At 33.6% G+C, this 26,307-nt stretch overlaps 6 protein-coding genes across 11 annotated transcripts; 3 read left to right on the plus strand and 3 right to left on the minus strand.

The window, feature by feature from the left end:
- The first annotated feature begins 6 nt into the window (after positions 1 to 6).
- On the plus strand, positions 7 to 7,200 carry LOC128393503 (nuclear receptor corepressor 1-like). Of its 2 annotated transcripts, XM_053353696.1 has the most exons (6): positions 7 to 388; positions 819 to 929; positions 1,120 to 1,176; positions 1,252 to 2,161; positions 2,237 to 5,412; positions 5,486 to 7,200. In XM_053353696.1, the coding sequence occupies exons 1-6, from the start codon at positions 155 to 157 to the stop codon at positions 6,977 to 6,979; spliced, it is 5,982 nt and encodes a 1,993-aa protein (XP_053209671.1). In that variant the 5' UTR covers positions 7 to 154; the 3' UTR covers positions 6,980 to 7,200. The 2 variants fall into 2 exon arrangements, with proteins under 2 accessions (XP_053209671.1, XP_053209665.1); XM_053353690.1 differs by having other exon boundaries at positions 1,252 to 5,412.
- A 90-nt stretch (positions 7,201 to 7,290) lies between these two features.
- Positions 7,291 to 8,217, minus strand: LOC128393535 (protein dj-1beta-like). Its single transcript, XM_053353724.1, has 2 exons — positions 8,000 to 8,217; positions 7,291 to 7,899 (listed from the first exon to the last, which is right to left on the minus strand). The coding sequence occupies exons 1-2, from the start codon at positions 8,180 to 8,182 to the stop codon at positions 7,429 to 7,431; spliced, it is 654 nt and encodes a 217-aa protein (XP_053209699.1). The 5' UTR covers positions 8,183 to 8,217; the 3' UTR covers positions 7,291 to 7,428.
- A 131-nt stretch (positions 8,218 to 8,348) lies between these two features.
- LOC128393519 (N-chimaerin-like) lies at positions 8,349 to 11,656 on the minus strand. Of its 2 annotated transcripts, none has more exons than XM_053353712.1 (6): positions 11,418 to 11,656; positions 10,423 to 11,067; positions 9,969 to 10,126; positions 9,608 to 9,892; positions 9,097 to 9,486; positions 8,349 to 9,002 (listed from the first exon to the last, which is right to left on the minus strand). In XM_053353712.1, exons 2-6 carry the CDS (start codon positions 10,689 to 10,691, stop codon positions 8,716 to 8,718), a joined length of 1,389 nt encoding a protein of 462 aa, XP_053209687.1. In that variant the 5' UTR covers positions 10,692 to 11,067; positions 11,418 to 11,656; the 3' UTR covers positions 8,349 to 8,715. The 2 variants fall into 2 exon arrangements, with proteins under 2 accessions (XP_053209687.1, XP_053209683.1); XM_053353708.1 differs by having other exon boundaries at positions 10,423 to 11,071.
- Positions 11,657 to 12,068: 412 nt separating this feature from the next.
- Positions 12,069 to 15,944, minus strand: LOC128393494 (uncharacterized). The gene is made up of 3 exons (XM_053353680.1): positions 14,394 to 15,944; positions 13,833 to 13,992; positions 12,069 to 13,229 (listed from the first exon to the last, which is right to left on the minus strand). The coding sequence occupies exons 1-3, from the start codon at positions 15,498 to 15,500 to the stop codon at positions 12,406 to 12,408; spliced, it is 2,091 nt and encodes a 696-aa protein (XP_053209655.1). The 5' UTR covers positions 15,501 to 15,944; the 3' UTR covers positions 12,069 to 12,405.
- Positions 15,945 to 16,987: 1,043 nt separating this feature from the next.
- LOC128393417 (uncharacterized) lies at positions 16,988 to 21,695 on the plus strand. Of its 3 annotated transcripts, XM_053353611.1 has the most exons (9): positions 16,988 to 17,606; positions 17,722 to 17,816; positions 18,103 to 18,215; positions 18,852 to 18,974; positions 19,569 to 19,636; positions 19,791 to 19,870; positions 19,986 to 20,090; positions 20,177 to 20,789; positions 21,160 to 21,695. In XM_053353611.1, the coding sequence occupies exons 1-9, from the start codon at positions 17,450 to 17,452 to the stop codon at positions 21,342 to 21,344; spliced, it is 1,539 nt and encodes a 512-aa protein (XP_053209586.1). In that variant the 5' UTR covers positions 16,988 to 17,449; the 3' UTR covers positions 21,345 to 21,695. The 3 variants fall into 3 exon arrangements, with proteins under 3 accessions (XP_053209586.1, XP_053209579.1, XP_053209592.1); XM_053353604.1 differs by having other exon boundaries at positions 16,989 to 17,606; positions 19,569 to 19,870; positions 19,981 to 20,090; XM_053353617.1 differs by lacking the exon at positions 16,988 to 17,606 and having other exon boundaries at positions 17,752 to 17,816; positions 18,068 to 18,215; positions 19,569 to 19,870; positions 19,981 to 20,090.
- Positions 21,696 to 21,972: 277 nt separating this feature from the next.
- Positions 21,973 to 26,156, plus strand: LOC128393404 (regulation of nuclear pre-mRNA domain-containing protein 2-like). 2 transcript variants are annotated; one of them, XM_053353583.1, is made up of 4 exons: positions 21,982 to 22,564; positions 23,197 to 24,128; positions 24,302 to 24,424; positions 24,562 to 26,156. In XM_053353583.1, the coding sequence occupies exons 1-4, from the start codon at positions 22,417 to 22,419 to the stop codon at positions 25,339 to 25,341; spliced, it is 1,983 nt and encodes a 660-aa protein (XP_053209558.1). In that variant the 5' UTR covers positions 21,982 to 22,416; the 3' UTR covers positions 25,342 to 26,156. The 2 variants fall into 2 exon arrangements, with proteins under 2 accessions (XP_053209565.1, XP_053209558.1); XM_053353590.1 differs by lacking the exon at positions 24,302 to 24,424 and having other exon boundaries at positions 21,973 to 22,564.
- The last annotated feature ends 151 nt before the right edge of the window (positions 26,157 to 26,307 follow it).

Below are 26,307 nucleotides of genomic sequence, written 5' to 3' on the forward strand. Positions count from 1 at the left end.
TCTTTTCACCCCTCTTTTCTTGTTCTCATTCATCTCACACTATCCTTTAATCTATCAATTTCTGTTTAATTTTAATATAAATGATTCAACGATATTAAATCTTACAATTTTATCTTTCAATTCTTTTTTTCTCTCCAATATATCTTCTCTTCTCATGGATTTCTCATCTGCCTTTTCTTTTCTCTCTTCTCCTGTACAACAGAAAACAGCTTACAACCCTAGAGTGGAAGCTATTTCACCAACATTGCCGTGTGAGGAAACGCAACCAGATTACAACTCCACATTTAGGACGTCTAAAGATGAATTGTTACAGAATATTGATAAAATTGATAGAGAGATATCACAAACAGAGACTCAGATATCCGAATTAAGGGAAAGAAAGAAGCAGGTATGATATTTGTTTCAACACCTTTAGTTATGTGCAGCTGAATACCTGACATCTTATCCAACATTTACTTTAATCATTGTGTCAGGCCTTGAGTTGTTACATATTCTATTCGCCTTAATGTTAAATCTTATTGAATATAATGTTAATTTGTTTATTTTTTTTCTCTCCTTTTTTTCATCATCATCATTCTCATCCCGCCTTTTGTAAACTACGACGGTGAACTTTAAACGAATGTTACTCACAATTGTTACAATTTCAACTCTCATCTGTAATCTTTCACCACTTGGAATTACTCCTTGGAATTTTCATCTCTATTGAATAATCATCTTCTCTTCAAACATTTATACCAACCACTGATTTGCGCAAATGTGAATTAAATCTTGAATGGATAATGGTTGTTATTTTTGTTTCTTGGGATAACAAAATACAGCTTGAATTGAAAGCAGCTTCACGAGATTCACTCAAAGATGTAGAAAATGTAGACAACTCTTCAGAGACTCGGCAGCTTAGTATTGCTCAACTAATATACTCCGAGAACAGGGTTAGTCTGCGTCACTCTTTTGTTTTCCCTCTGTCACATCATCTAATGAGAAGCTTGCACGATTTCAAGAGCAAGACTATTTTTCTCTCTCTTCCTCTCTCCCTCTCCTATCTTCTTGTTTTTCTCTTCCATGGTCTATGAAAGTCAAAGTTCATCTGGTTAATTAAAACTCTTTTTCTCTTCCTAACAGCGTAAAGCCCGAGAGTCACATGATATTTTATCTAAATTTGGTCCAAATTTTGACTTGGTAAGCTTAAGATTCGTAATTTCTTTACCATTAATCTAATCATTAATAACTTTCCTTTCTTTATCTTTATTGTAGCCTCTCTATCACCAACCTTCTGACTCACCAGTCTATCATCAAAATATTGAAAAGTTTAAAGCTTTTAAACCAAGACTGATTAAATATTTCAAGAAACGCCATGAAGAGAAGAAAGCAAATCAAAAATACCTTTTGGAAACCTACGAAAGGCTAATGTCCAAATGGCTGAAAAAACTTGAGAAGAATGAACTTAATCCGGGTAAAAAAGCCAAAGATAACAAGACTAGAGAATTTTTTGAGAAACAGTTTCCAGAATTGAAGAAACAAAGGGAAGACAGGGAGAGACTTTCTCGAGCTGGACAGAGGATAAGAAGTGATGCCGATTTGGAAGAGATTATGGATGGTCTTCAAGAGCAAGAGCTAGAAGATCGTAAAATGAGAAGTTGCGCAGTGATACCTCCGATAATGCAGGACAATAAAACTAGGAGACATAAATTTATCAATTATAATGGATTAGTAGAAAAGCCCAAAGAGAAATATAATGAAATTCAATTAGTTAATATCTGGTTGGACCATGAGAAAGATATATTCAGAGAAAAGTTCATGCAACATCCGAAAAATTTTGGTTTGATTGCAAGTTACTTAGAGAGGAAAACTGTACCGGACTGCGTTCATTATTATTACCTCTCCAAGAAAAGAGTTAATTACAAACAAATCTTAAGGAAACAAGTTAAAAAGAGAACCCGAGCTCTTGTTAAACAACAACAACAGCAACAACAACAGCAGCAACAACAACAACAACAACAACAGCAACAACAACAGCAACAGCAGCAACAAGCTCAACAATCTGACCCTAAAGGACAAGCCGATATTGACTCTGCTCAACCGGTATCTGGGACAGGAATTAACAGTGAATCTACTCAGAATGTGATAGTTAATGATTTGAATAATTATTCAACAAACTCTAAAGGTAATACTAAAGATTCATCAAACTTAGAAAATCAACCTTGTGTTTCTTCTGCCGTCTCTTTGCCTTCATCATCAGCCGCCAACAGTGGAACCGAAGGAGCTGATGATACAATCGGGAAGAAAGATCTCAATAATGAAATAAACGATAAATCCAATGATAAAAGTGACAGTGAGGAAAATAAATGTGATGGGCCAGTTATTAAATGTTGTGTATGTGAAGAGGTTATACCTTCAAATACCAAGTGTTCATCTATAACAAAGTCAAATTGTCATCTGTATGGTATTCATTTCGAAGAGATTAAAGGAGATCTAAAAGTTTGTCTCAATTGTCGATTCAAGCACATTCGTAAAGAATGTCCGATCCAATCTTGTAAAACAACTAAAAGAAAAGTGAAACGTCTTAAACTTCTTCCTCAGCAATGGTTTGATCTTTCCAACGACTTGAAGCAATCTATTGCCAAAGAAATGAACATTCCACCAGATATTAGAAAATGTTGTACTCGCTGTGTCATAAGGATCTCTCGGAGAATCGGAGCAATTTCACCTCTTTTAACTTACACAAAAAAATCTTTCGCTAACGAGTTTCATGACTGGAAAGATGAAGAAATTGTCAAGTTGGAAGATGCATTGTCTACTATTGGTAAAAACTGGTTTGAAATTTCAAGCATAATAGGATCAAAAAATGCTTTACAGTGCAAAGAATTTTATTTCAATTACAAGTACAAATTAAATCTGAATAAATCAGTTGAAAGCTATTGGAGTAAAAATGGTGATCCTAATCCTCAGGCCAGTGATTCTGAGGATTATTTCAAAGATAATAGTGAAGATGATAGTGAGGCAACTTCCAGTGCCGATGAAGGAGTTGAAAAGTCAAATAGTGAGACAAAACGTTCAAATAGCCCACCAATAAACATTGTAGTATCAGGTGAAAGTGCAACTGTAACAACAACTGTAACTAATACCACAATTCCAATTACAACTTCCTCTATGACACCTGTAACAAATGAAAGTGCAACAACAACAAGAAACTCATCAACAAGCGGAGATGGTAGCGATATGAGTGGCTGCCCTGAAAATAAATTAGGTGACCTTAGAGCAATCAGTACATCTCAAGGTAGCCTTAAAAGTGACTATGACAGTAGTGCTACAGTGAGTGCAGATGAAGGCCGTGGTAATGGAGATGAGGATATGCGTAATTCACCACCTTCGTCCAAAATATCTCAAAGATCAAACTCAGTCATGCCCAATTTCCCTCCATCTAATCATGTTATCCTTCCTGACGTTGATCGAGTCGTACGACCAGTTAGTCATGAATCAGCTTATACTCAAGAGCCCACAATGAATCATCCTAATCGACCCATGGAAGGACTTGCAGCTCAGCAACGTTATCGTGCACCACCATTTCTCATTCACCATGATACCAATTCAATACGACCACCTCCATCCAATTCAACACCTCTTCCTAAAATTAAATTAGAAAATATCCTCGGACCACCAATTCTTAACTCTACAGAAGACAAGCCACGTTTTGTTAGTGATTTGATTCACCAGGTTATTGAAAATAGTTTTCAATCACCAAATAAACCACCATTTTCTCTGCCTCATGTACCAGAAGGTAATCCACCACATCCTCCACGCAGTCCTTTCAATTCCAGTGGTCAAAATGTTGCCAGTATATCACCTTCACCAAACCGAGAAAGTCACCTAATGATGATGAATAACTCAACTGTTCCAATTTATCCAATACAAGAGATTAAGAAAGAGATGCCTTCCTCTGAAACATGTAGATTTGGTTCTAAATCATCAACATCAAATGATATTCGTATTCCTCGATTTAACTCTCATCCTTATGTTGTTAAACCGGAAGGTCTCGCTATGATGGCCTCTTACCCTTCATCTTATCCTCCGGGTGTTTCTTTTCCACCTCCTCCTCCAAATGACCCTGACAATGAAATTCAAGATCTCAGTAAAAAAACGCGCAAATTAGACGACGATTATCCTCAGAGTCACTTACCTCCCACAAAAAGAGAAAGATACGAATCTTCCAACATGAGGGGAAATGAGTTCAAAAAATCTCCTGTTCCTGCTCACATGACACCAACTCCTCCCCCAGCTCACTCTAACCAAATACAAAGGACATCTATACATGATATACCAGTTTCTAATCTATCAACTAATGAAAATACACAAATTAGTAGGCCAGCTGAGCCTCCAAGATTAGAATCAAGAACTTTCATCCACAATGATGGATCTAGTTTCGGTCCCATGATGGTTCATGGTCCGAGTGGTTCACCTTTACTTAGACACGCAATAAGAGCACCAACCATCAAAGCTCCTCATTCAAATCCATCCCCTGTTACCCATACACCTCCACCACCTTTGATTACATCAAATAAAAGCTATCAAATGCAAAGTGGATCTCAATTATCTCCAAAACCACCTTATCGAGATAAGATGATCCCTTCACAAATGGCATCAGGATCAATCACTCAAGGTACACCAATTATTATGGCTCAACATGGACCAATACATTCCACTCAGTATAGTAATCAACAGAATTATGAGAGACTATTTCGTCAACTTACACCCACTTATCCAAAGGATTCTGGTTCGATCACTTTAGGAACACCAGTACCTCAAGATTCTGCGAAAAGAAAAAATGAGCCTCAATCACATCACGATAATCTAAATAAACCTTATCCTGGTGGTCCTGGTGTTTATGAACCTAATCCAATGGACTCTTATTATAGACGAATGCCAGAATCAAATATGCCTTATCCTCCTCATCCTCATCCTCCTCCCACTCAATCACCGTATCATGGTTCACCAATTAACTTTCCTCCAAATGAAGGTCACATGAAAAGTAAATACTTGCCTGAGTCTCAATCAAGCAACCAGATAATGATCGATTTTAACACATCTAAACAAATGCAACCTCGTCAACCTTCAAGTGATGTTAAAGAATCACATTCCATATCCTCTTTACTGAGTAGACCATCAGACTCAAGTCCACATATTTCACCACAAGGGAGAGTACCACAATCTATGTACCCCTTCCAGTCCAATTTACCTAATATCGTCGCGGGGAGTGGAATGCCCCCTCAAGTCAATGTTGGAAACAATGATCATAAATATCCTAATCCCTCACTCGCACCTCACTTAATTCACTCTAATCCTTCCAGGTCAAGTCCAACACCAGAACATTGGATTCCAAAACCAGGTCCAGCGTCTAATTACCCTATTGGCTCAATGGTAAGTTAATTTTTTTTTCAACCTTATAAATAAATCTATATATCTAATGTTATATAATGATGTATTTTTTCAGGCAAAACGTCAAAATGTCATACAGCAATACAGTAATCCTACTAGTAAACAATCAGTTATTCAAAGTGTCAAGTCAAATTCACCTCGTGATATCAATATGAGAGCAGAACCCTGGCCCTCACGTTTTATCACCTCTCCTGGTTATCCAGATTCACACGATGCTTTCAAGACTCTCGTTGATGTAGCAGTTGCAAGACGAAATACAACAAATTCAAGAGAAGAGCAGCAACATCAACAACATCAACAACAACAACAACAACAACAACAACAACAACAACAACATCAACAACAACAGCATCAGCAACAGCAGCAGCAGCAACAACAACAACAACATCAACATCATCAACAACAACAACGTATGGGAATGATGAATTTACCTAGAAATGTCCATCAATCTAAGTCACCTTCAACTGATAGACAATCAAGTGATCAGATGAACAAAAATATCATGGAAATGCAGCAAAGATCAAGAACTGTTCAAGACATGGGAATAAAATCTAAAATTGCTGAAAAAATGAGATTACTAGATGACAAACATTACGGAATACCAAATCCTGAGCTTCAACAACAACAACAACAACAACCTGGAAGAGAAAATATCAATCATCCTTACCACCCTGAAGATGAAAAATTGATTGATAACAAATATTTACCTGGTCCATCAACATCTTCAAGTCCTCAAACAATTCATAAACTTCCATTTACTAAAGAAGCTTTCGAGAAAGAATTGCGACAACAAGACATGAGATTATCAGACTCTCATGGACGTAAATCAGTTGAAGCTTTGGAGATACAAAATAATCAAAATAAGAATCTTTCTAGAGCTCAATTGGTTGAATTAAGTGATATTGAAGCTTCAAGAATATTTTCACATTCTTTCCAAAAAGATGAACCTAGAAACCATTCAAAAGGAGAAATCACTGCTGCTAATTTAATCACTGCGATAATTACTCGACAAATTAACCAACCTGGTGAAGAAGCTAGAAAAGAATCTCAACAAACGCCTGATTCGGGTGAAAACAAGCCCAGCGATGTAAGGCCTAATGTCTCAACTACCAACGAGATTTCTGGTAATTATCCAATGAATGAGCAACAAAATAGGCTACATGAAAGAGACGAAGGATCATCTAAATCATTTGCCGGAAGTGGTTTACCTTCCCATTTTGACCAAACACAACAACAACCTCAACACTTAACCAATAATCCAAATGAAAAAGACGACCAAACATCTCGACAAAACTTCAAGGATCGAATTGCTAATATCATTTCTAAAAGCTATTCAGACGATGCTTCAAAACTCACACCTATTGCTCAACCAGTTTGCATCATCCCCTGCTCACAAGAAAACAACCCATCAAACAACACTCCGCCTCCTCCACAAGTGCAACCCACAACCGCTGCCTCCTCCTGGCTGAGTGGTTATAACTTTGAGCCCATTTCTCCTCCAAGTCAGCCAACTGAATCTCGACAGTCATCTCCATCTCCAGATGAATGATTTTACTTACACACACATTGAAATTGAACATAAATTATAATGGAAAAAAGAAAACAAATTCAAATTTTTTTTGTTGTTTTTGTTTATGAAATTTAACATCAAAAAGTCATATTGACCAATACATTGTTTTATCAACGTGATTTTTGATCTTCATAAGCACAACCGGTTGTAAATATTATTACTATTTGTCAGGATTATTAACAGTACCAATTATTTGTTTATTTTGTCAATTCTTTTTTTTTATATTTTCGGTTAATAACAACCAATTCAACTTGTAAAGGTAAGAGCTCATTTTGATTAATCAAAAATAATTTGAATGATGAAAACTAATTTATTAGCAAATTGGAAAAAAAAATTCTTTCAATTGTTACATTGTTAGTAAGTTCATTAAAAGCTGATTGTTTTCAGATTCAACTGATTTTTTGGTTCCATTGTTAATTATTGGTCAATTAAAGGTTGACCAACATCGGTTTTCCGACCTCGTCGGCCTTTTCTTTATTCAATAGCTGTTCGATAATTGCAAGAGCAAATTCGAATGCAGTTCCAGGAGATCGACTTGTAATCAATTTACCATCAACAACAACTCTCTCTTGTTGATAAGCATAACTGTCAATCAATTCTGACTCTTTACCAGGCCAAGATGTAAGACGTTTCTTCAGAGCAATACCATGGCTTTTAAGAGCAATCGGAGCAGCACAAATGGCACCAATCCAACGTCCAGCAGCTTCTTGTTTTCTCAACAATTCCCCAACAGCTGAACTACTCGCAAAAGCCTCAGCTCCACCGAGACCTCCTGGTAATATGACGATATCAAATTCACTTGAAGAGACATCGGTAAGAGCTTTGTCAGGGACAATGACAACCTTCCGAGAACAATTGATCGGACCAGATCCCTCTAAGCCAGCGATGGTCACATCAATCTACAGAATAGAAACAGAATCAAATTAAATAACCAAGATGGTGGATTAATTAATGAACCGATAGAGAAGGAGAGAGAAACATTTAAAGGTTTTCACTTACACCAGCTCGACGAAGGACATCACCGGTAATTACTAATTCCATCTCTTCAGATCCATTGGCAGCAAGAATTAAAGCAGTTTTAGACATGGTGTTACAATGATTTCGACAAAATTGTTCACGATTAACGAAATTAATTTGCTTGAAGAAACGTTGATAATTGCTGATGAGAAGCCTCGTTAGCATGAAAAACGAAAGGGATACAAAGTGAGAAAAAAATTAAACAAAGAAAATTTTTCATTCTAAATAGTCGATTTTCTATCCGCGAGATGGAGCTCATGTGATTTTCTTTGAAAATCAATTTTCAAGATTATTGTTTAATTGTCATCATGAGTTAATAAATTAGATTCGATTGATTGAAACACTTGTTTTAATTGTTACTTTAGTCTCCAATTGGGATAATTTTGTGATCTGATGAATTTTTCAACTAACATGATAAAAATAAACATAAAACCATGAGGAATAAAAAGAAACAATAAATAAAAAATTTGTTCGTTTTTTTGAACGTTTGGCAATTAGAGTTAAATTGTTGGTTTAAGGTGTGAGATATTGCATTGAATTAACAAAAGTTTTAGAGAGAGATAGCGAAGAGAAACTAATTAGGATGATCGGTGAGAAACAATTTAAGACTAAGAGGAATAAGTTAATTGTCAGGATGAAATTTGAAAAAAAAAGTTAACTGAAGAGGAAAACAAATATTAATAGATAAAGATGAAATATTATCGAAATATCTTGGAATGATTTTTAATTAAAATCTCAAGCACGTGAATCTCCTGATCCCAAGAGTTTAATTGGAATGGTTTGAGTCCAATGTTTGGTGTCCTCATCAGGGTTGGACACAGAACCGTTGACAAATTGTGAGCCGACATCAGGTTTTCATCAGCATGTTGGGAAACCCTTTCAAGGTGAGCAATTAAATACTGCAAAGATTGATAATGAGCGGGGGCCAGGTAATTGGAAACAGCGTCTTTTAGTCCTGAGATTTTCTCATCTAAAGCGTTTTTTTCTGTTTTTGCGAGAAAAAAAACAAAAAACAAAAGACAAAGAACATTATTAACATGATTGAATTGATATAATAAAAATTTTCCAAATATACTTACTAAGTGCCGATAGGAAATGAGGATAAGCATCAAATGAAATCAATGGAATCGGCAATGAACGAAGGTACATTTTTAACACACCAGTAATTACATGAACATCGTCACAAGATTTGAAAACTTGTTCAGCTTTGTCCCAATCTCTTTCAAGGGCCACTTTGATCGCTTCGACATCATCGGATAGGCCAGAGACACGATAAAGACCTTCAATGTGAAGTCCACGATTCTCAATCTCTTTTACACAAATATCAATGATGAAAGGACGAACAGTATTGCAAGCTTTAACCACGGCAGTTAAATCGATCCCGAAAATCCGATGAATATGCTTTAAATCGGGACAACAATCATTTGGCACTTTTTCAGAGCATTTACGATGAGCATTAAAACCACAATCTAAATCAATTTTAAGAAGAGAAAAGAAAGGAAAAATAGAATAGATCAAATTCAATTAGATTAGTCATTGTAATTAAACATCTAAAGGGAAGTTCTGATGAGAGGAAACAGATGAACGAACCTTCACATTTGAGACCTTGAGCTAATAATCCCCACATGAAGTTACCACAATAGTCACAGAAAGGAAGCCCCATGTAATTATGAGACTTAAATCCATGTTTCTTTTCAAACATTTGCACATCAATTACATCGTCGTAAACCTCATCATCAGGTTCGTGAATGTCGATTCGTTTGATTCCAATCTTGAGATCGTCTATTTTGTTAATCTCTCCTTGATCTTTGAACATCTTCTTCTGTAATTTATGCGATTTCTGTAAAGTATAATGAGGAGTTTCTTCATAGGCAACTGTAAATTAATGAAAAGAAAACAACAATTAGTGAGAGATTGAAGATGAAAGTTCTTTAGGAAATGAAATATTCACCATTGCTCATGGAAGCGATATAGTCACAGGCATGAGTTTCGAGGTACATTATGATTAAACCATCAGCGACCAAATCATGAACAGTGTCAAATCTTTTATCGCCAACGAAATGTTTACCATCGTAATAAAGACGGAAATGTTTAGTCTGTTTTTCAAACCTAAAAACGAAAAAAAAACATCGATTCAATTGAGAAAAAAAAAACTATTAGAATGACTATCAAACTTGACGCCATCGTAATAATCACTACAACGAATTGTGTAATGTTATTCAACTAATTACTAGATTAGTAATTCTCTCATGGTGTGAACAACAATAAAAATCAGTTGATGAAAAATCCAAACATAAACTAAGTTGTTGAATGTAAATTTCATCGATTTTAAGTGTTGATCAACAATTGCGAATTGTCAAGTCACAAATAGCTGATTAAAGATCAATTTCCACACACTCACACACCTTAATGATAGTGTATACTGATGTTGAGCTCTCACTGATTCTCGAACCAGGTAACGTCCATCTTCACCACTGAGTAGTTTATTGGCCTCTTCTCGAGTGATCTTCCCATGGAATTCCCTTCCATAGTGAGGAGGACGATCGGGAATATGTGCTTGACAAACAACTCGCTTAGGCTTTGGAGCTTTTAATTGTAGAGCATACAAATCATGTTTCCAAAGGGTTTCCAGTTTAGCTGCTTGAAAATTGTCAACATTCAATAGTGATGACATGGTAAATTCAATTTAAATATACACAGGGTAAATTTTTGGTCACTCAAATCAACAGTAAAACAACAGAAACAAAAACAATCCCAATGGCCAAAACAATCAGATCACTTTCAAAGTAATTGGTGTTGGCTTTTTCTCTTCGTCGATAAGAGTATTAAATATTTGCTACCAATATAAAACGAATGATAGTCAAATTGATTGACAGTAGAAGAGAAAAGAAAAACCAACACAAACACAGAGAATAGAATATGAAAAAAGCACCAAACAACTGGTTAGGTGTTTTGTTTGCGATCAAATCACAATCCAAATTCGAGAGGAAAGTTTAATCCAACAGAATCAAGTAAAGAAGATCAAGTTTAAAACCTTCTCTTGGTATCAGCTGTCTGATGAGATGTCAAAGATGGCGATTGATGGTCAAGAATAATCCATTCACCACCAGAATAAGTGAAATAAAAGATCCATAAGAAAACATTGGAAACCAACCAAAAACATAGAGACAAAAAAAAGAGAGACAAAAAGAAAGAGAAAAAAAAAGATAGAAGAAAAAATCATCAATGGAAATAAAATATCAAGAGAAAAGTGAATGTAATTTGAATAGATTGGGTTGGGCATCGATAATCAAATAACAATCAAGATATCAAGGTGATTAAATTGAATTAGATTAAAAGTAATCATTTGTTGTTCATTGAAAACTAATTAGGGAAACAAAGGAAATGTAAATATACATACCAAAGGGTATAGACCAACATGAGAATTGATTAATTGACACAACAACAAACAGAAGAGAAACACTTTTGATTAGATTGATAATTAGAATGACTGGAAGAGATTAACAACTGATTAACTGTTATTAGTATGTTACAATTAATAATCCAATTAAATTGATCCATGATTGGAACATTTAAAACAATTTAAATTACGAGAAAAATAAACAACGTGATTAAAGATTAAGATGTAAACAAGAACCAGAAATGAGAGACTTTTCCATTGGGAGGTTAATATGAACAATTTTTTTTTCTTTCGTTCATTTTTCTTCAACTCTCGAGTCGTTGACTTTTCTCACTGAGGTTAATTGTTATAACTTTTCTAACAATTAACATTCACTCATTCATTCAGATTAATCAAAATTCTCAGAACTAATAACAATTAGATTAAATTGTCAACATTGTTTTTCCTTAATTGTTGTTCACTATTTCATTTTATCCATTATCTATTAAAGTGTCCACTTAATTGAACATTTTAATAACATTTGCTATTAATTTAGTTTCTATTATTATAGTAAATTGTTTGTATTACTAACAATTTATTAATGTCCAATAAATTTAGTTGAACTTTTATTTCCTCAAAATTGTTCAGTTGATTAAGTTAATTGTGAATGTTTTACATTTTGATTGCAAGATAGTAAAATCCAATCGGTTGATTGTAGGAATTTTTTTCTTCTTCTAGCAAATTTAATTAATTGTTGGGACAATTTGATTACAAGAATAAAGGCATCTTTTTATTATTCAATTAGTTTAGTAATTTAATAACATTGAGAACTTGGAGTTGCTAATAACAACTAATAAATTGTTGATTTGGTTGTTGAAAGGAGAAAGGGAAATGTAAGATTTTGTTAAATGATTAGTTAATTGTTCTGAAAACTTTGTCACTTTGGTTTCTTTTTGGTTTAAAATTGTGTAAATGTTACGATTTAGATGATGATTTATGTTAATTGTCGTCATCTTACTAAACCTAATAGAAGAAATAACAATGAGAAATGGTAAATTGTTGATAGAGTTAAATTAATATCGGCATTGGGAAGGGAAGATTGAACCGAATAGTGAGTTGGTGGTGAAGAGACGGTTGGAAGTGTCGATGAGGCTGAAGATGTTGTTGAGATGGAATCGTCATCCCTTTCACCTTCATCTTCACTACCATCATCATCTAACGGAAGAGCCATTGACTGTACATGTTGTCCATCGATACCATTGATTAAAATCTTATGTGAACCAATTGAATCTAAATTAGCCCCTGGGTGGGTGGTTACACTGTCAATCGTTTCAATCGGTTGATCTCTAAGTCGAATACCATAAGAAGATGAAGATGTGGCTGGAGTGGAGGTTAATTGTTGTGGTGATGGTGATGGTGATCTGGATGAAGATTCGGATAATGAGCTGAATGATCGACGGACATGAACATTGTTGTTTACTTTTTGTTTCAATTTTCTCTTATTATTATTAGCTATTAATTCAATTGATTCATCTTCGTTAAAGGTTCCATTGGATTGGATTGTTAAGGAAGATGCTGATGGAGATGATGATGATGATGAAGATGCTTGAGAATAATTATTGTTATTTTCTATTTCTTTCCAATCATCCATTTCCTCTTTTAAACTTTTCTTGAGTACAGAATATAAAAGCGATTCGTACGATGGGCACGTTGACTTATCACTTTTGTCCGAATAGAGGTCAGTTTCATTGGCGAGGTGGCAGGACTCGTAACATTCCCCAGGTGAACCATAAGGTATATTCGATGAGTTTTCGAAATAAGGAATCTTTGGATCTAGAACATTGAGAAGAAGAAGAAGAAAAAAAATGAAATTCGAAATAATCAAGAGAAAGAAAAATTTCCTCAATCTGAAATTCTAATTAAAACACAACCCAATCAAATCCCTTTGAGAATCAAATCGAGATAATTTTCATAATTCTAATTAAAGATATCGATCATATTATCAATCCTCATTCCTTTTCTCAATTTGATATTTTAATTGTTCTAATTGTTGACTCTAATTATCATGATTATCATAAGGGTTAATTTAAGCATAACCATTGAAAATTGTTTATAAATTTGTTGCATCTCTGGTAAATGTAATGTGTATGAAACTGGTTTAAGTTAATTTGGTTAAATTGTTATGTAAACACAATCAAGTTTAATTAAAGCTCTATTTTTATACTTGTTAAACGTTTCTAGTAAAATCTTTCCATGATTAATTAAATAATTTAATCCAGCTAAACGGTAATCAACTAAATCTTAACATTGAACTACAAAGTTGAAAGTGAAAGTGAACTGAAAAAAAGTTTCAACATTCATATTTTGATTAAAGTTTTCATTGGAGTGATTGATTAGTCTAATTGTTGTCAGTAATTAAGTTAATTAGTTACAAACCTATACAGATGAAAACGGGTTCCCCAGCATAAGTAGTCGCCGGGTGAAAATGAGGACACTTTTGTTCCACTTTTTCGCAAAAAGATCGACACGGTTTTATGTAAATACCATCAAAGTAAAAGGGCAGGACCATTGAGCAAACCCATTCTTTGTATGCTTTCTGTTGATCATCAAATAGAAACAATTAAAGATTAACAATTTATCAAAATAAATGATTAATTTAGTCAAGGAAAACATTGACACAATCGCACAAATTATTGCGTGATTAATAACAATTAACACGATAGTAAACAGAATTTTGTTTACCCATTGAAATCTAAACAGATTTAGGCTATTTAACTTTCCCTATCAAAGTTATGATTAAATTTGACACAATTAACAACAATCACTTGAATCATGATGTAAGTGAAACAATCAACAAAATCTACACTCGAAAGACAATGAAAATTACTAAATAATTAATTTCCAAGGAAAGAAAATGTATCCCAACAATACAAAGAGAATGATAATAAATGGGAACAATAATTGTGAATAAATTGTCGCTAATTGTTGGCTAATTACCTTACAAGCTGAGCAAGTTCCTTTAATGGAATATGATTCACATTTATATCGAGACAATAATTGCTCGAATTGGCAGTAAATTTGTTTAGCGAAAGCATCGAGAAGATTAAGCTCCTTGAGAACGTCAACACAAAGTGAGTCTCTTTTGAACGGCGAAATGACCTTAGCCCAAGCATCGTCCGATAGAACGTTAACCAAAGGATAACGATCACAATGAGCGAAATGAAATGATTTTAGCTTCTCAATTCTCTGATTAGGATTAGATGAACAAATGGAATCAATTGATGAATTGTCAAACAAAAGGCACTCAGCGTAATTAAAGCTTCTCATTATGTGCAGATAATCTTGCATCCAATCCAATGAATCGTTAATTGTTGCGCTTCCAGTGTAACTACAAACCGATGGACTTAAATTCTCGGACATTCGTCGAGGAAGTGGATGAGTGGGCCACATGGATGAACGTTTATTATTATTACTGTTATAATTATTGTTTGATTGATTCGATGTTAATGTTGCTGAAGATGATGAAGGTGAGGGAGATGATGATAACTTTGATTCATCTAAAATAATTGTATCACTTTTATGGTTGCGAGATGAAGTATCGGTCAACTGATTTCGTTTCACTTTTGATGAATCCATTGAATCCTGTTCTTCTTCATCTGATAATTGAGATGATGGGTCATCTTTTCCTCTTCCTTTTCCTCCTCCTCCACATCCGGTTCTAGATGATGATGCTGATGATGATAATCCACAGTCTAATCTTAATCTGGGATAAATTCGCCTCCAAATTTTATCTTCTATCCAAGGACTGCAATGATATTCAAAAATATGATTCACTGATTGTGATGATGATGATGATGGAGGATCTTTAGAGTTAATTGTTGATGATGGATCAAGAGGAGTGTTTTTGTTTGTCCCAGGAAGGATTAATGGAGAGGCTGAAGGTTCTAGTGGTTTGAGAGGTAAATTGTTGGAATTGGCTGTTGATGGTGAACCGATAATCGGTTGAATTAGGGTTAATACGGATAACATTGGAATTAGAATACATATTAAAGACTTTGGTATATTTAATTGATGATAATTATCTTTAATCAACTTGATGTTCATATCAACCAGTGGTTAATGACTGGGATCCAAAGGGTTTGCTTTTGGAAAGAGAGAGAGAGAGATGGATCAATCTAATCATTAACTAATCATTTAAATCGATGAGGTTTTTTCTTGGTTTGGACATGGAAATTAATTCACTATGTTGGATGATTTTAGATATTAAGATTATTTAGATCAATTGATTAACTTGTTCCGAACCATTTATCAGTTAGAAATCGTTGAGAATGATGATTGAACATTCAGTTTACACAAAAAGAATATGAATTTTTACTTTTGAATTCAAATAAAACTATTTTATCTTCATCAATGGAACCACTTTTTCTTTTCATCAATGGGAGTTTTTTTGGTTGATTTTTCTTTTATTTTTCTAAGTGATGAAGAAAAAAAATCTAATCTAAAATGATGGTAATAAATGGGAACAGTTTATACACATTAACAGGAGAGTGAGAGAAAAGGGAAAAGATGAGAAGGAGAATTTGGTTAGGGAGTTGAAAGGAGATAGAAAAGGATGCGGATGATGATGAGTAACTATAGTTACCAATTTCTATGGAATTAGGTTGGAGGATGGAGAGAGAGAGAGAGAGAGAGAGAGAGAGAGAGAGAGCAAGATTCTCATCCCTGGTCAGAATTGATAAAGAAGGAAAAACATGAAGATGAAAAGGAAAAAGGATGAGGATGCTGCGCATCAACTAGTCGATTTCCAGAAAGAAATAATTCTTTTACTTTCCAAATTGTTCGATTTTTGTTCCATCATATTTTCGCATATACAAATGTTCAATTCTCTCCAAATACATTACTCAGAACTTTTTTCGAAAAAAAACAATCAACTCATTTAATTAATGAGAAATTCGATGAATGGACAAAAAAATTCAATAGAATTGATTTCAACTTGATCATTTTGTCAGATTGTCAATTGTTATTTTAAAAGGTAAAGATCTAACCTCTCACATGTTAACAATTTAACTCAACGAAGGTAAATTGATTTAATTGTAAATTCTTGGATACATTTAATGATTAGAATAGTTAATCATTTGTATTTGGCTCTTTTTTTTATGATTAAAATAACGATTGAAAATGCGAATTTTAATTTGATTTTAGAAAATTATCTTCGAAAATAGTAAAAATTAAAGAAAATGTATGAAAAAAATATTCGTCACAATAATTAATCAATTATCTTGATCTTTGTTTACTTTTAGAATCTTGTAATTGTAAGAAAACAAAAGAGTTAATTGTTTACGAATTGATTGTTGCTCGAAAAATTGTCACAATGATCAAATTACTAAAGGAAAAAAAAACTAAAATCATTCATCATCATCAAAGATTAATTGAGACAATTTGAACAGCTTATTTAGTATTTTAATCCATTTACCTGTTCTCACTTTTCATCATCATTTGTTATCTTCTCTCTCTCTCTCTCTCTCTCTCTCTCTCTCTCTCTCTCTCTCTCTCTCTCTCTCTCTCTCTCTCTCTCTCTCGTCATCTGCATCGTCCTATTTTCTCATCATGTGTTCATCTTAATAATTTATTTTCCTTTTTCATGATCATCTCCATTTCTCTCTGTCTCTCTCATGGATTCTCATCATCTTGGAAACCCTTCTCATCCATTTCATCATCTATTCTTGATTCAAGAAAGTTCATCTAATTTCTAGTATCATCTGGATCCATTTAGATGTAACCATCAGCTGAGTAACAATCAATTTATTGCTGTGTCATTCATTATCTACCCTTTTAGTTGATCATCTTGATCCTTTTAATTTCATCAATGTTTCATTCACTTGTCATCTTGTCTTCAAACTGAACATCACTTTCCATTGTTTACCTTTTTTTTTATTGACCATTGATTGTTGATCCATCTTACCTTTGGTTTACCTGAGAAGATCCTTTTCTTTTGTTTTAGAAAATTAAATTCTATTCTTTAAATTGTTTCAAATCATCAAAACAACAAAACCATGGATTCAACTAAAAACCATTCAAATCAATTGACCTCTTATGAAGCTGACCTTTCTTGTTTATCAACTGAATCAACTGGTCAAGGAAATATTGTTTACCTTTTGATTTATGATCTATCTCATGGAATGGCGAAACATTTTTCTTACCTTTTACTTGGTTAGTAAATTGTCACTTTGTTTACATGACATTTATCCAATTCTCATTAATTATTGATCTACTTTATCAGCTGATTTTCATTTTGGTTTCAATTTTTTTTTCTCTATGTTTTCAGGTAAACAAATCGACGCCATTTATCATACAAGTATCGTTTATTTTGGTAATGAATATTTCTTTGGACAAGAGGGAATCGCTGTGATGCCTTATTATGTAAGAATTAAGCTGACAATTAAGAGAGATGATTAATCTGTTAGGCTAATTACTGTCAACATTTTTGTTCTCTATCAGGGGATTTTAAGTTTGATAGTTTCTTTGCGAAAGTTCATCTCATAACTGATTGAATTTTGCTGAATCCTGGATTTATAATTGTTATCGAGATTCTATTTAATTGTTTCTCTTTTTAATTATCCTTTGTTTTGAGATTTTTATGTTGCTTTTTCTTCAATTTTTTTTGTAATTAGAATCTTTCTTGAAATCGATTCTGTTTCTCTTTCAGGATGGTTCTAATCCAATGGGTCGACCTACTTCTCAAATTGTTCTTGGATACTCGGAAATACCTTTCGTCCTTTTCCAGGAATATATCAACACCTTAAATTCAACTTCTTTCGGGTAATTAATTGATTATTATTTTCTAATTTTGTACAATTTATTTTCACGAATTTTTCTTTTATTCTTTCCTCGAAATACCAACAATTTCCATTGAGTTACTCTCAATATCCCCAATGAATTTCATCATCATCAGCGAAATGACCTCAAACAACTATCTACTAATTACCTCGTCAATCAAGTTAATTATTAATTGTTGACAGAAAATTTGATTAGTCATGTTACAAGTAAGCTAAGAGATGGCGCTAGTAGTTGAAACGCCATCTTGAGGTTTAATGAAGCGCCGATTTCAAATTGATTATTTCCTTGAATAATTTGATTAAAATTGCTAATTAATTGTTTTGTAAATTGTAAACTGTGTCCTATCCGGTGGAATTGATTTTGTTTTCCTTTAAATAAGAAAATAGAATTTCGAGTTTCCTTGTTGATCATCTAACGATTATTCAAACGACGAACTATTTTTTTTGTTCGTTGTGATGTTTTGCCAAAATCTATTATAAAATATCAGTTAAATGTCCTTGGCATTTCATTGATAATCTATAAAAATAACAGAAACATTTTATCGTCGATTTGAAGACTAACTCATTAATCCAATTTAATCCATAATCAAATTTGTTTAAATCTCGATTTTTTATTCAGAGTTGGAACTTACGATTTATTCAAACATAATTGCAATAACTTCAGTAACGAAGTGGCTCAATTCTTGACAGGAAATGGAATCCCACCAGAGATCATCAATTTACCCTCTGAGGTTCTCTCAACGTAAGAACAACACCAATCATCAATTCCACAATTAAGAATCAATGTAACCTCGTCAATTCACAATCTTTCGGAAATTTATATTTACTCAAATTCTACTGGATTAATCTAATTGTGACCCAAGATTTAGGAAATCTATTCCATTTTTTCATATTCTTTTTTCTTCCTCTTTCTCTAAAACTTTTTCTTCTTCTCTTCTAATAATGATCGACTATTTTCATTCTTTTTCTTTGATTCTAATCTTCACTTTTCGTTCTATTTTGGGATTTCTCTCCTTTTTTTCTCCATTTCTTTCATCTTTCTTTACTCACTTTTTCTCTCTGTCTTCCCACTTTCTCCATGAACTTAGAATTTCATCCTCCCTAATATTCTAACTCTCACTTTTAGTCTCATCTTCATCTTCATCTCTCTCTCTCTCTCTCTCTCTCTCTCTCTCTCTCTTCTTCTTTCTTTCTTTCTTCTACTCATTTTTCATCTTGAGTTTATTTTTTTCATCCTCCCTCAGTTCATCATCTTCGTCAACCAACTTATATCATTTCGTAGCCTTATTTGTTTAACTATTAACTAATTTTGTTTCTACTTTACTACTTCCATCAGGAACTTTGGACAAATACTCTCCCGTTATCAGAGTCCGATAGAAAACTCGATTAATCAAAGTGTTACTGGTAATTCATTTTTAAGTGATCAATCGAACCCGCTACCACCAACCTTGCTTGATAATCCTCTTAACAGCAATTCCAATTCGAATAGTTTTGTTAACAATACTCAATCCATTGGATCTTCATCAATTTCTAACAATCCTTTTGAATTATTGTTAAGCCAACGAACGACTCACCTGGACAGTAAGGACATGTCAAACCCTGAGGGAGACAATAAGAAGAACCCGGAAGCGACACAAGGTATGTCCTAATGGTCCCAAAACTTTTCATTTATTTAAATCCTTTTCTTTCTCTCCTTTTAAATTGACATTAATTTTTTTTCTCTATTTTCGATTAAAAAAAATTTGAAGAAAAGGAGGAGTCAGCAGCTGATCAAGACTCTGATGAAAGAGTAGAAATCAAACCCAAGCGAAAAGCTCCTAAATACGATGACCCACCGATCGTTTATGCCGATGTTGATGTGAGTCGATCAATTTGAACACTCGATATTCCTTCAATACATATATACAATTCTTATTTTGTTTTCTTTGTCCGATAATTATCCAGGGTGTTTCAGCGATCAAGAAAATATTAGAACTCGTTGGCGATGCTTTGAGTGAGGAAGAGCGTCGGCTAATGGACGATTGGACTGATTATCTGAAAACCGAAGGTGAAGCCTGGAAGATTGATGATGATCACCTTAGCTTAATTTCACGCCTTCTAAATGGAGAAGATGGTAAATTTCCCCCCAATGTACCACTTCTAACCTTAGAGATCCTTCAATCGGCAGCATTGAAAGATGACTTTGTTCTGGCTCTTCATGGTGATCGTAAAAATCATCGATTGATGAGTTATATTTACAGAATTGAAAGTCTAACTCTTGCCGAACAGGAAGAACTCGGCAAACTTTTATGCAACTTCTGTGGTCAACCATGTTCGTTTGACTGGCTAATGTATATATCCGAATGGAATGAACCTGATGGAACTCCAGCCAGTAACTGTAGAGTGACCATTCGAGTCGCCGTTCACGCTCTTCTCAATGATAAACTAACAACTTTACAGAAAGTTGGTGTTGATCTAATTTTTAACCTTTCGTTGAGAGAACTTTTCGAGGAATCAGCCACCGAACTAGCAACCGCAATTCTACAATATCTTCATGGTAATTTGGAAGAAGATCGAGGTTTGTAAACTCTTTTTAATTACAATTAATTATAATGTAAAGGAAGAAAAGTTCAATAACTTATAGCTTAGATTCTCTCATCAAGTTTTTAAGTATTTGTCTCGAAAACGTTAACTAGTCAGGTAAGAGAATAGTTGATTCTCAAAGAGATGAAAACAAAATTAACTTTAATTCTATTTATATCATTGAGATTTACAGTTAAGTGCCAAATATGTTCACAGTATCATTTTCGTCTATTGAGATGAAGCTTCTTCCTCCATCTTATATAATTCATTTCTTTACTTTTCCACTTGCGGAAACGTAATTTCTTTCCAACAATTTAACTAATGATGTTTCATTTACAAATTGATTATTTATCTTCTCTCCATAGTTTTCCTCTGTCTAACTGCTTTAGTGCGATTCATGGCAATCAGTTTAAATGAAGTTCCAGCATTAACTCAAATGCTCGGTCCTGATATCAATAAATTTCGAGGTACATCCAAGCGGATTGATGATCTTGTTGAACAAATCAACATGAGATTAGCTACAATTAACGCTAAAGGATCCGATGATTAACCAAAATCAAGTTTACTCTTCTCTTCTTGGACACTAATTCTTGAAATTATTACTATATTATTATTAACGAAATGGGAATGAAATGGTTACATTGATTGTGAAAGCGAAATTTACATAAAAGAAGAGAAATCAATTCAATTGGAATCAACAACAATCTACATAATTATACTTTTCGATTCATTTATATTTTTCCTTTCCTTCTATTTGCTAATCAACTACCACCAGTTCTAAAGCATTTTTAATTCAACGATTCAATTATTATTATCAAGCTGAAAATTCAATTGAAATTTAATCCGTTGTTTATGAAACAACAAACGATTAACAGTTAATAAAATTACCTCCAAATTTTTATCATGTTTACACAATCAAACAAACACACACACAAAACAATCAAATTACTTGACAGGTAATTGTAATTGTCACATGTTGATTTTCTATTAACATAAATAGTCACTCATTGATCAAGATTTTACTCTAATTAATCTTGTTGATTCACAGAAAGTTTTGATCGAGTGATTAATCTGCACATTTGATTAACAATCGAGCAACAATTGAGAATCATAATTGGACATTTAATCTCAGATGAATCGACTGTTTCGATCAATTAATCATGATCTCTTTTTCTAAAAAGAGTTGAATATTAACGGAGAGTTGTAATAGTAGAATTATTGTTAAATTGTTCAATGATAATTTGGAGAAATTAACTTTTGGTTGATTTAATTAAGGAAAGAAAAGGTTGGTCATTACCGAATTCACTTTATCAACGGTCCCCAAGAACTTCAATCATCTGTTTTTTTTCATTTTCTTTAACAATTTCATTCGGTGTGTTTTACTTTCTTTATTTATATTTAAATGATTAACTTTCCATTCTAGTGATTTAACGATAATTTGAAACACTTATTGAACTATTGTTGTGATTCTCTGGGTATTCAGTGATTTGTTCATTCGGTTATTTTGGTTCGGTGTTTCCATTTTCACTCGTGTGGTTCACACCAGTTCTGTTTTTGTTTGGTTTTTTGGTTTTGTTTTTTGTTTTATTCTTAATTTTTGTTGATTCCACAGCAATTGGGAAATGAACCTCAATGAAACATCACTGGAAAAGAAGCTTAATTCATGTGTAAATACACAGGACAGTATTCAATCGTTATCATTATGGGTACTTCATCACAAAAGTCACCACAAACGGATTGTCCAACTATGGATGAAAGCATTAGAAAAAGGTATCTACTCATTCAATTGTGTTACTCTCTCACTTTCTCTATGTTTTTATGTGTTTATTTGTTTGTTAATCTTGTGGTTTTGGGCTTTCCATCAATTTCTTATTGTTTACAATTATAAAACTACCTAAGATAATCAACTTATTGTTTAGTCTTGTCAGTGAAAGTTAAATATCAAATTTCTGTCTATCACAACAGAGCTCACGCTCTTTACCTTAAAAAATATTCTAATATTATCATGACAAGTTATTTAATTTATTCCAATATTTTTTTATCTACAGACTCAAATAAGTGTTAATCAAAATACTATTTTTGTTTATCTTTCAGTTAATTATCATCATTTGCAGGTCAATTTTTACGTGACCTAAATATTGAATATTGTGATTGACTCCTAATTTAGTAATTCATCTCGATTTCATCAATTTAATCATTGATTTTTTCCTCCACTGTCAGTGTTTATTATTTTTCATCTTCTCCATTCTATCCCAACATTCAAATGACAAGTGAGAGCGAGTTTTTAATTGTGTAATTGTTTCCGTGATTAATTGACTTTACTAATTTTCTCTCATCAATTTCAAAGCTCTAATCTTTTTTTCAATGTTTCCTTTTTTGTTTTCTCTTTTCTCTTTCCTCAGGCAAAATATCTCACCGATTGACACTATTCTATTTAGCCAATGATGTTGTCCAACATGCAAAGAAGAAAAATATACCTGGTTATTTGGGAGATTTTGAGGAGATCCTTCGAGATGCTATCCAATTAGTCCGAGATGATAAAATAAGACCTAATATAAACCGTGTTCTCAATATTTGGCAGGAGAGGAACATTTATCCAATTGAATTTGTTGATGAACTTCGTACATTATTAACTGGATCATCTGTTAAAGTATCTTCTGCATCCAAGATTGTCGCAGAATTTAAATTATCTCAACTGGTTGAGAAGATTAAGCGAGCGCGAAAGATTGAAGCAGCTCGTCAACAGAAAGTTGAAGCAGTTAATTCATCTCGAATTGATGCTCTCAGTAAAGAAGTTCTTAATAATCTGAAAGATAAAAGTCATGGGGAACAATATAGTAAAGATTTTGACGATGCAACTAAATTAATGGAATCCTTAGTGTCAACCTTAGAGAAAGAAATTGCAATTCGAAATGATCTCATTGAATATCTTGAGAAAAGTGAAATTTTCTATGAAACTCAAAAAGGTGAAGCTAAAATAGTCGCCAGTGCGTACAAAAATTTCGCCCAAAGGGTGAAAAGTGTTAAAAAAAAGTTATCCGAATCAAAAACATCATTACCCTCTCCATTACCCTCACCCTGTGCTGATGCACCCTCACCAACCAATTCAGACGACGGTCCTCAATTACCCGCTATCGAGGGGACCAATGGTCAGCCCATAAGTAGTTTGGACAAGAGGTTATCTAATCTTATGCAAGGAATGCCCCTGGTATCAAATAGATCAGCTGTTCAACCAATTGAGCCTTCATATGCCCATCCAGCCCCTGTTACTTTACCTCCAGCACTTCAAGCAGCAATTGGTATTAATCCAGCTCTTGCTTCATCACTTGATTGGGTAAGCAGATAATAAAACCATCTAAACTTACTATTAGTTTTGATACTTTACTGTATTATTATTAGATTAGTTTATTAATCAGTTTTAATTTATTGTTTATGATTAGTAGGTAATTAGAGATTGTAGCTTCTGTTGATATGAAATTTAATTTATGATTTCGCATTAATTTCTAGACTGTGCTGGGATCATCTCAACCTCCTCATCTTCAGTCGACTCTCGTGTCAACATTACAACCACCACCACCTCCGCCTCCACCTCCACCGATTCCTCCGATACCTAATCTTGGCGATTCACTTGTAAGTTGCGAAAAATACTTGCACTTATTATTTGAAAGTCCATTAGAAATCAATATTATTTATCTTCCCATGATTTATATTAATTGTTTCTTTCGTAATCTAATTAATATAAATTTCTCTCTCTCTCTCTCTTAAAGGTTTGTGGAATTCAACAACCTCCGCCACCACCGCCGCCTCCTCCACCTCCGCCAATTCCTAGTGTTGGAGCTGCCATAATGTCCCAGGATTTATATCCAACATATGATTATGATTATTACTCACACCTTAATCAATCAGTCGTAGCTACCATGGCCCCGAATGACCTTTATAAAGTTGAACAAAGTGAAACAGTACAACCCATTCAAGCAGTTGTCTCTTCAAGAACGGACTCTGAGCTTACAGGGGCTGAACCTTATAAACCAATTGTCCCTGTACAAACAGTCCAATATGAAGGTTATCTTACCTCTGGTCAACAAGCTCATGAAAATTTTGAACCATCTGATATGGAATTGGGTAATTCTGATGATGAAGAGCCAGTTTCACGTTTACAAAGTCAACGTTTTTTGAAAGTCATTGAAACTCAAAACTCTGAGGGTATTGTTGGTGAAGATCACCTTTATTCAGGTTCATCAATGGGTCAACTGGGTGGACCTGAGAGTCTTAATCAAATTGCAAACAGTTCATCGTTATCACCAGTATCACCTCATAAACAATATGGTCCTCGACAGCAAGGTAACAATCGATCACGACTTACACCACCATCACGTCACCATCATTCATCAAGAGATGCTCGTAATATGGAACCACGTTGGATGAGTCCAGTAAGACCTAATTCGCAATACCCTGGACATCCACCAAACTCATATCATACCGGTCCAGGTAGAAATTGGAAAACACCTCAACATGGTTCCCGTGGATCTTTCAATCGACGCTATTAGATGGAAATAAAAGATAAAAGTATATATATATATAAATATATCGAAGAAAAATTTTGTCAAATCGTATTCATCTTTAATTATCTACTGGACATAAAGGATAAAACAAAAACTAATTTGGAACGAAGTGAGAAAACAAATCATTCTTGTCATCACCATCCCTCTAATTGATTGAGATAAAAAAGACTTTCCACTCAAAGCGACTCATCTTTGGTTCACTCATTCAAGCCAATCATCATAATTATCATCCAAAAATCATCTATAAATACACATTCAATTTGAATCATATGTTGAGTTGCTTTGCAAACTCTTTCAACTTGGTTCATGATTTTACCATTTGTATTCCTTTCCTTTTTAGCTCGTAGAAAACTTTGCTCAGAAAATCTTTTTTTCGAAAGCTCTCGGAAAGAGCATACAAATCACTTACACACCTTTACTATCATCAACTTTGTCACTTCTTCCTCTCTCTCTCTCTCTCTCTCTCTCTTTCTTTTTCTTTCTTCCTTTGTTCTCTATAATCTATTCAAGAAAAAAGTTCTGAAATCTGAATAGTTGAAGCAAAATGGGCTCGGACCAACTTTAAATTGTTGTACAAAAATTTTCATTAACAAACAAAATGAAAAATTGTTATTTTCATTTTAAACGATATTGCATCTTCCCCTTTCATCCTCATCATCTTCATTTCTCTCTCTCTCTCTCTAGTATTCTACTTTTTTTTTGTTTCCTTTCTCCTCTTTCCGTCTCTTCCTATTATCTTACTCTCCCCATGCAATACAAACCCATGAGTGTGTACAAATAAATTAATATTGAAGCCTGAATCAATTTGATTTACTACAATAACTCATTTTAATATAATATTTTCCTAAATCCCCTTAGGCAATTTACTGTAAAAAAAATGGCAAAACAAAACTCAATTTATATCAATCACCAGTTATAGTGATAAACTGAATCACAAATGATCAAATTAAC

This window comes from Panonychus citri, unplaced genomic scaffold, assembly GCF_014898815.1.
Source record: "Panonychus citri isolate SS breed McGregor unplaced genomic scaffold, ASM1489881v1 Contig00013, whole genome shotgun sequence".
NCBI lineage: Eukaryota > Metazoa > Arthropoda > Arachnida > Trombidiformes > Tetranychidae > Panonychus > Panonychus citri.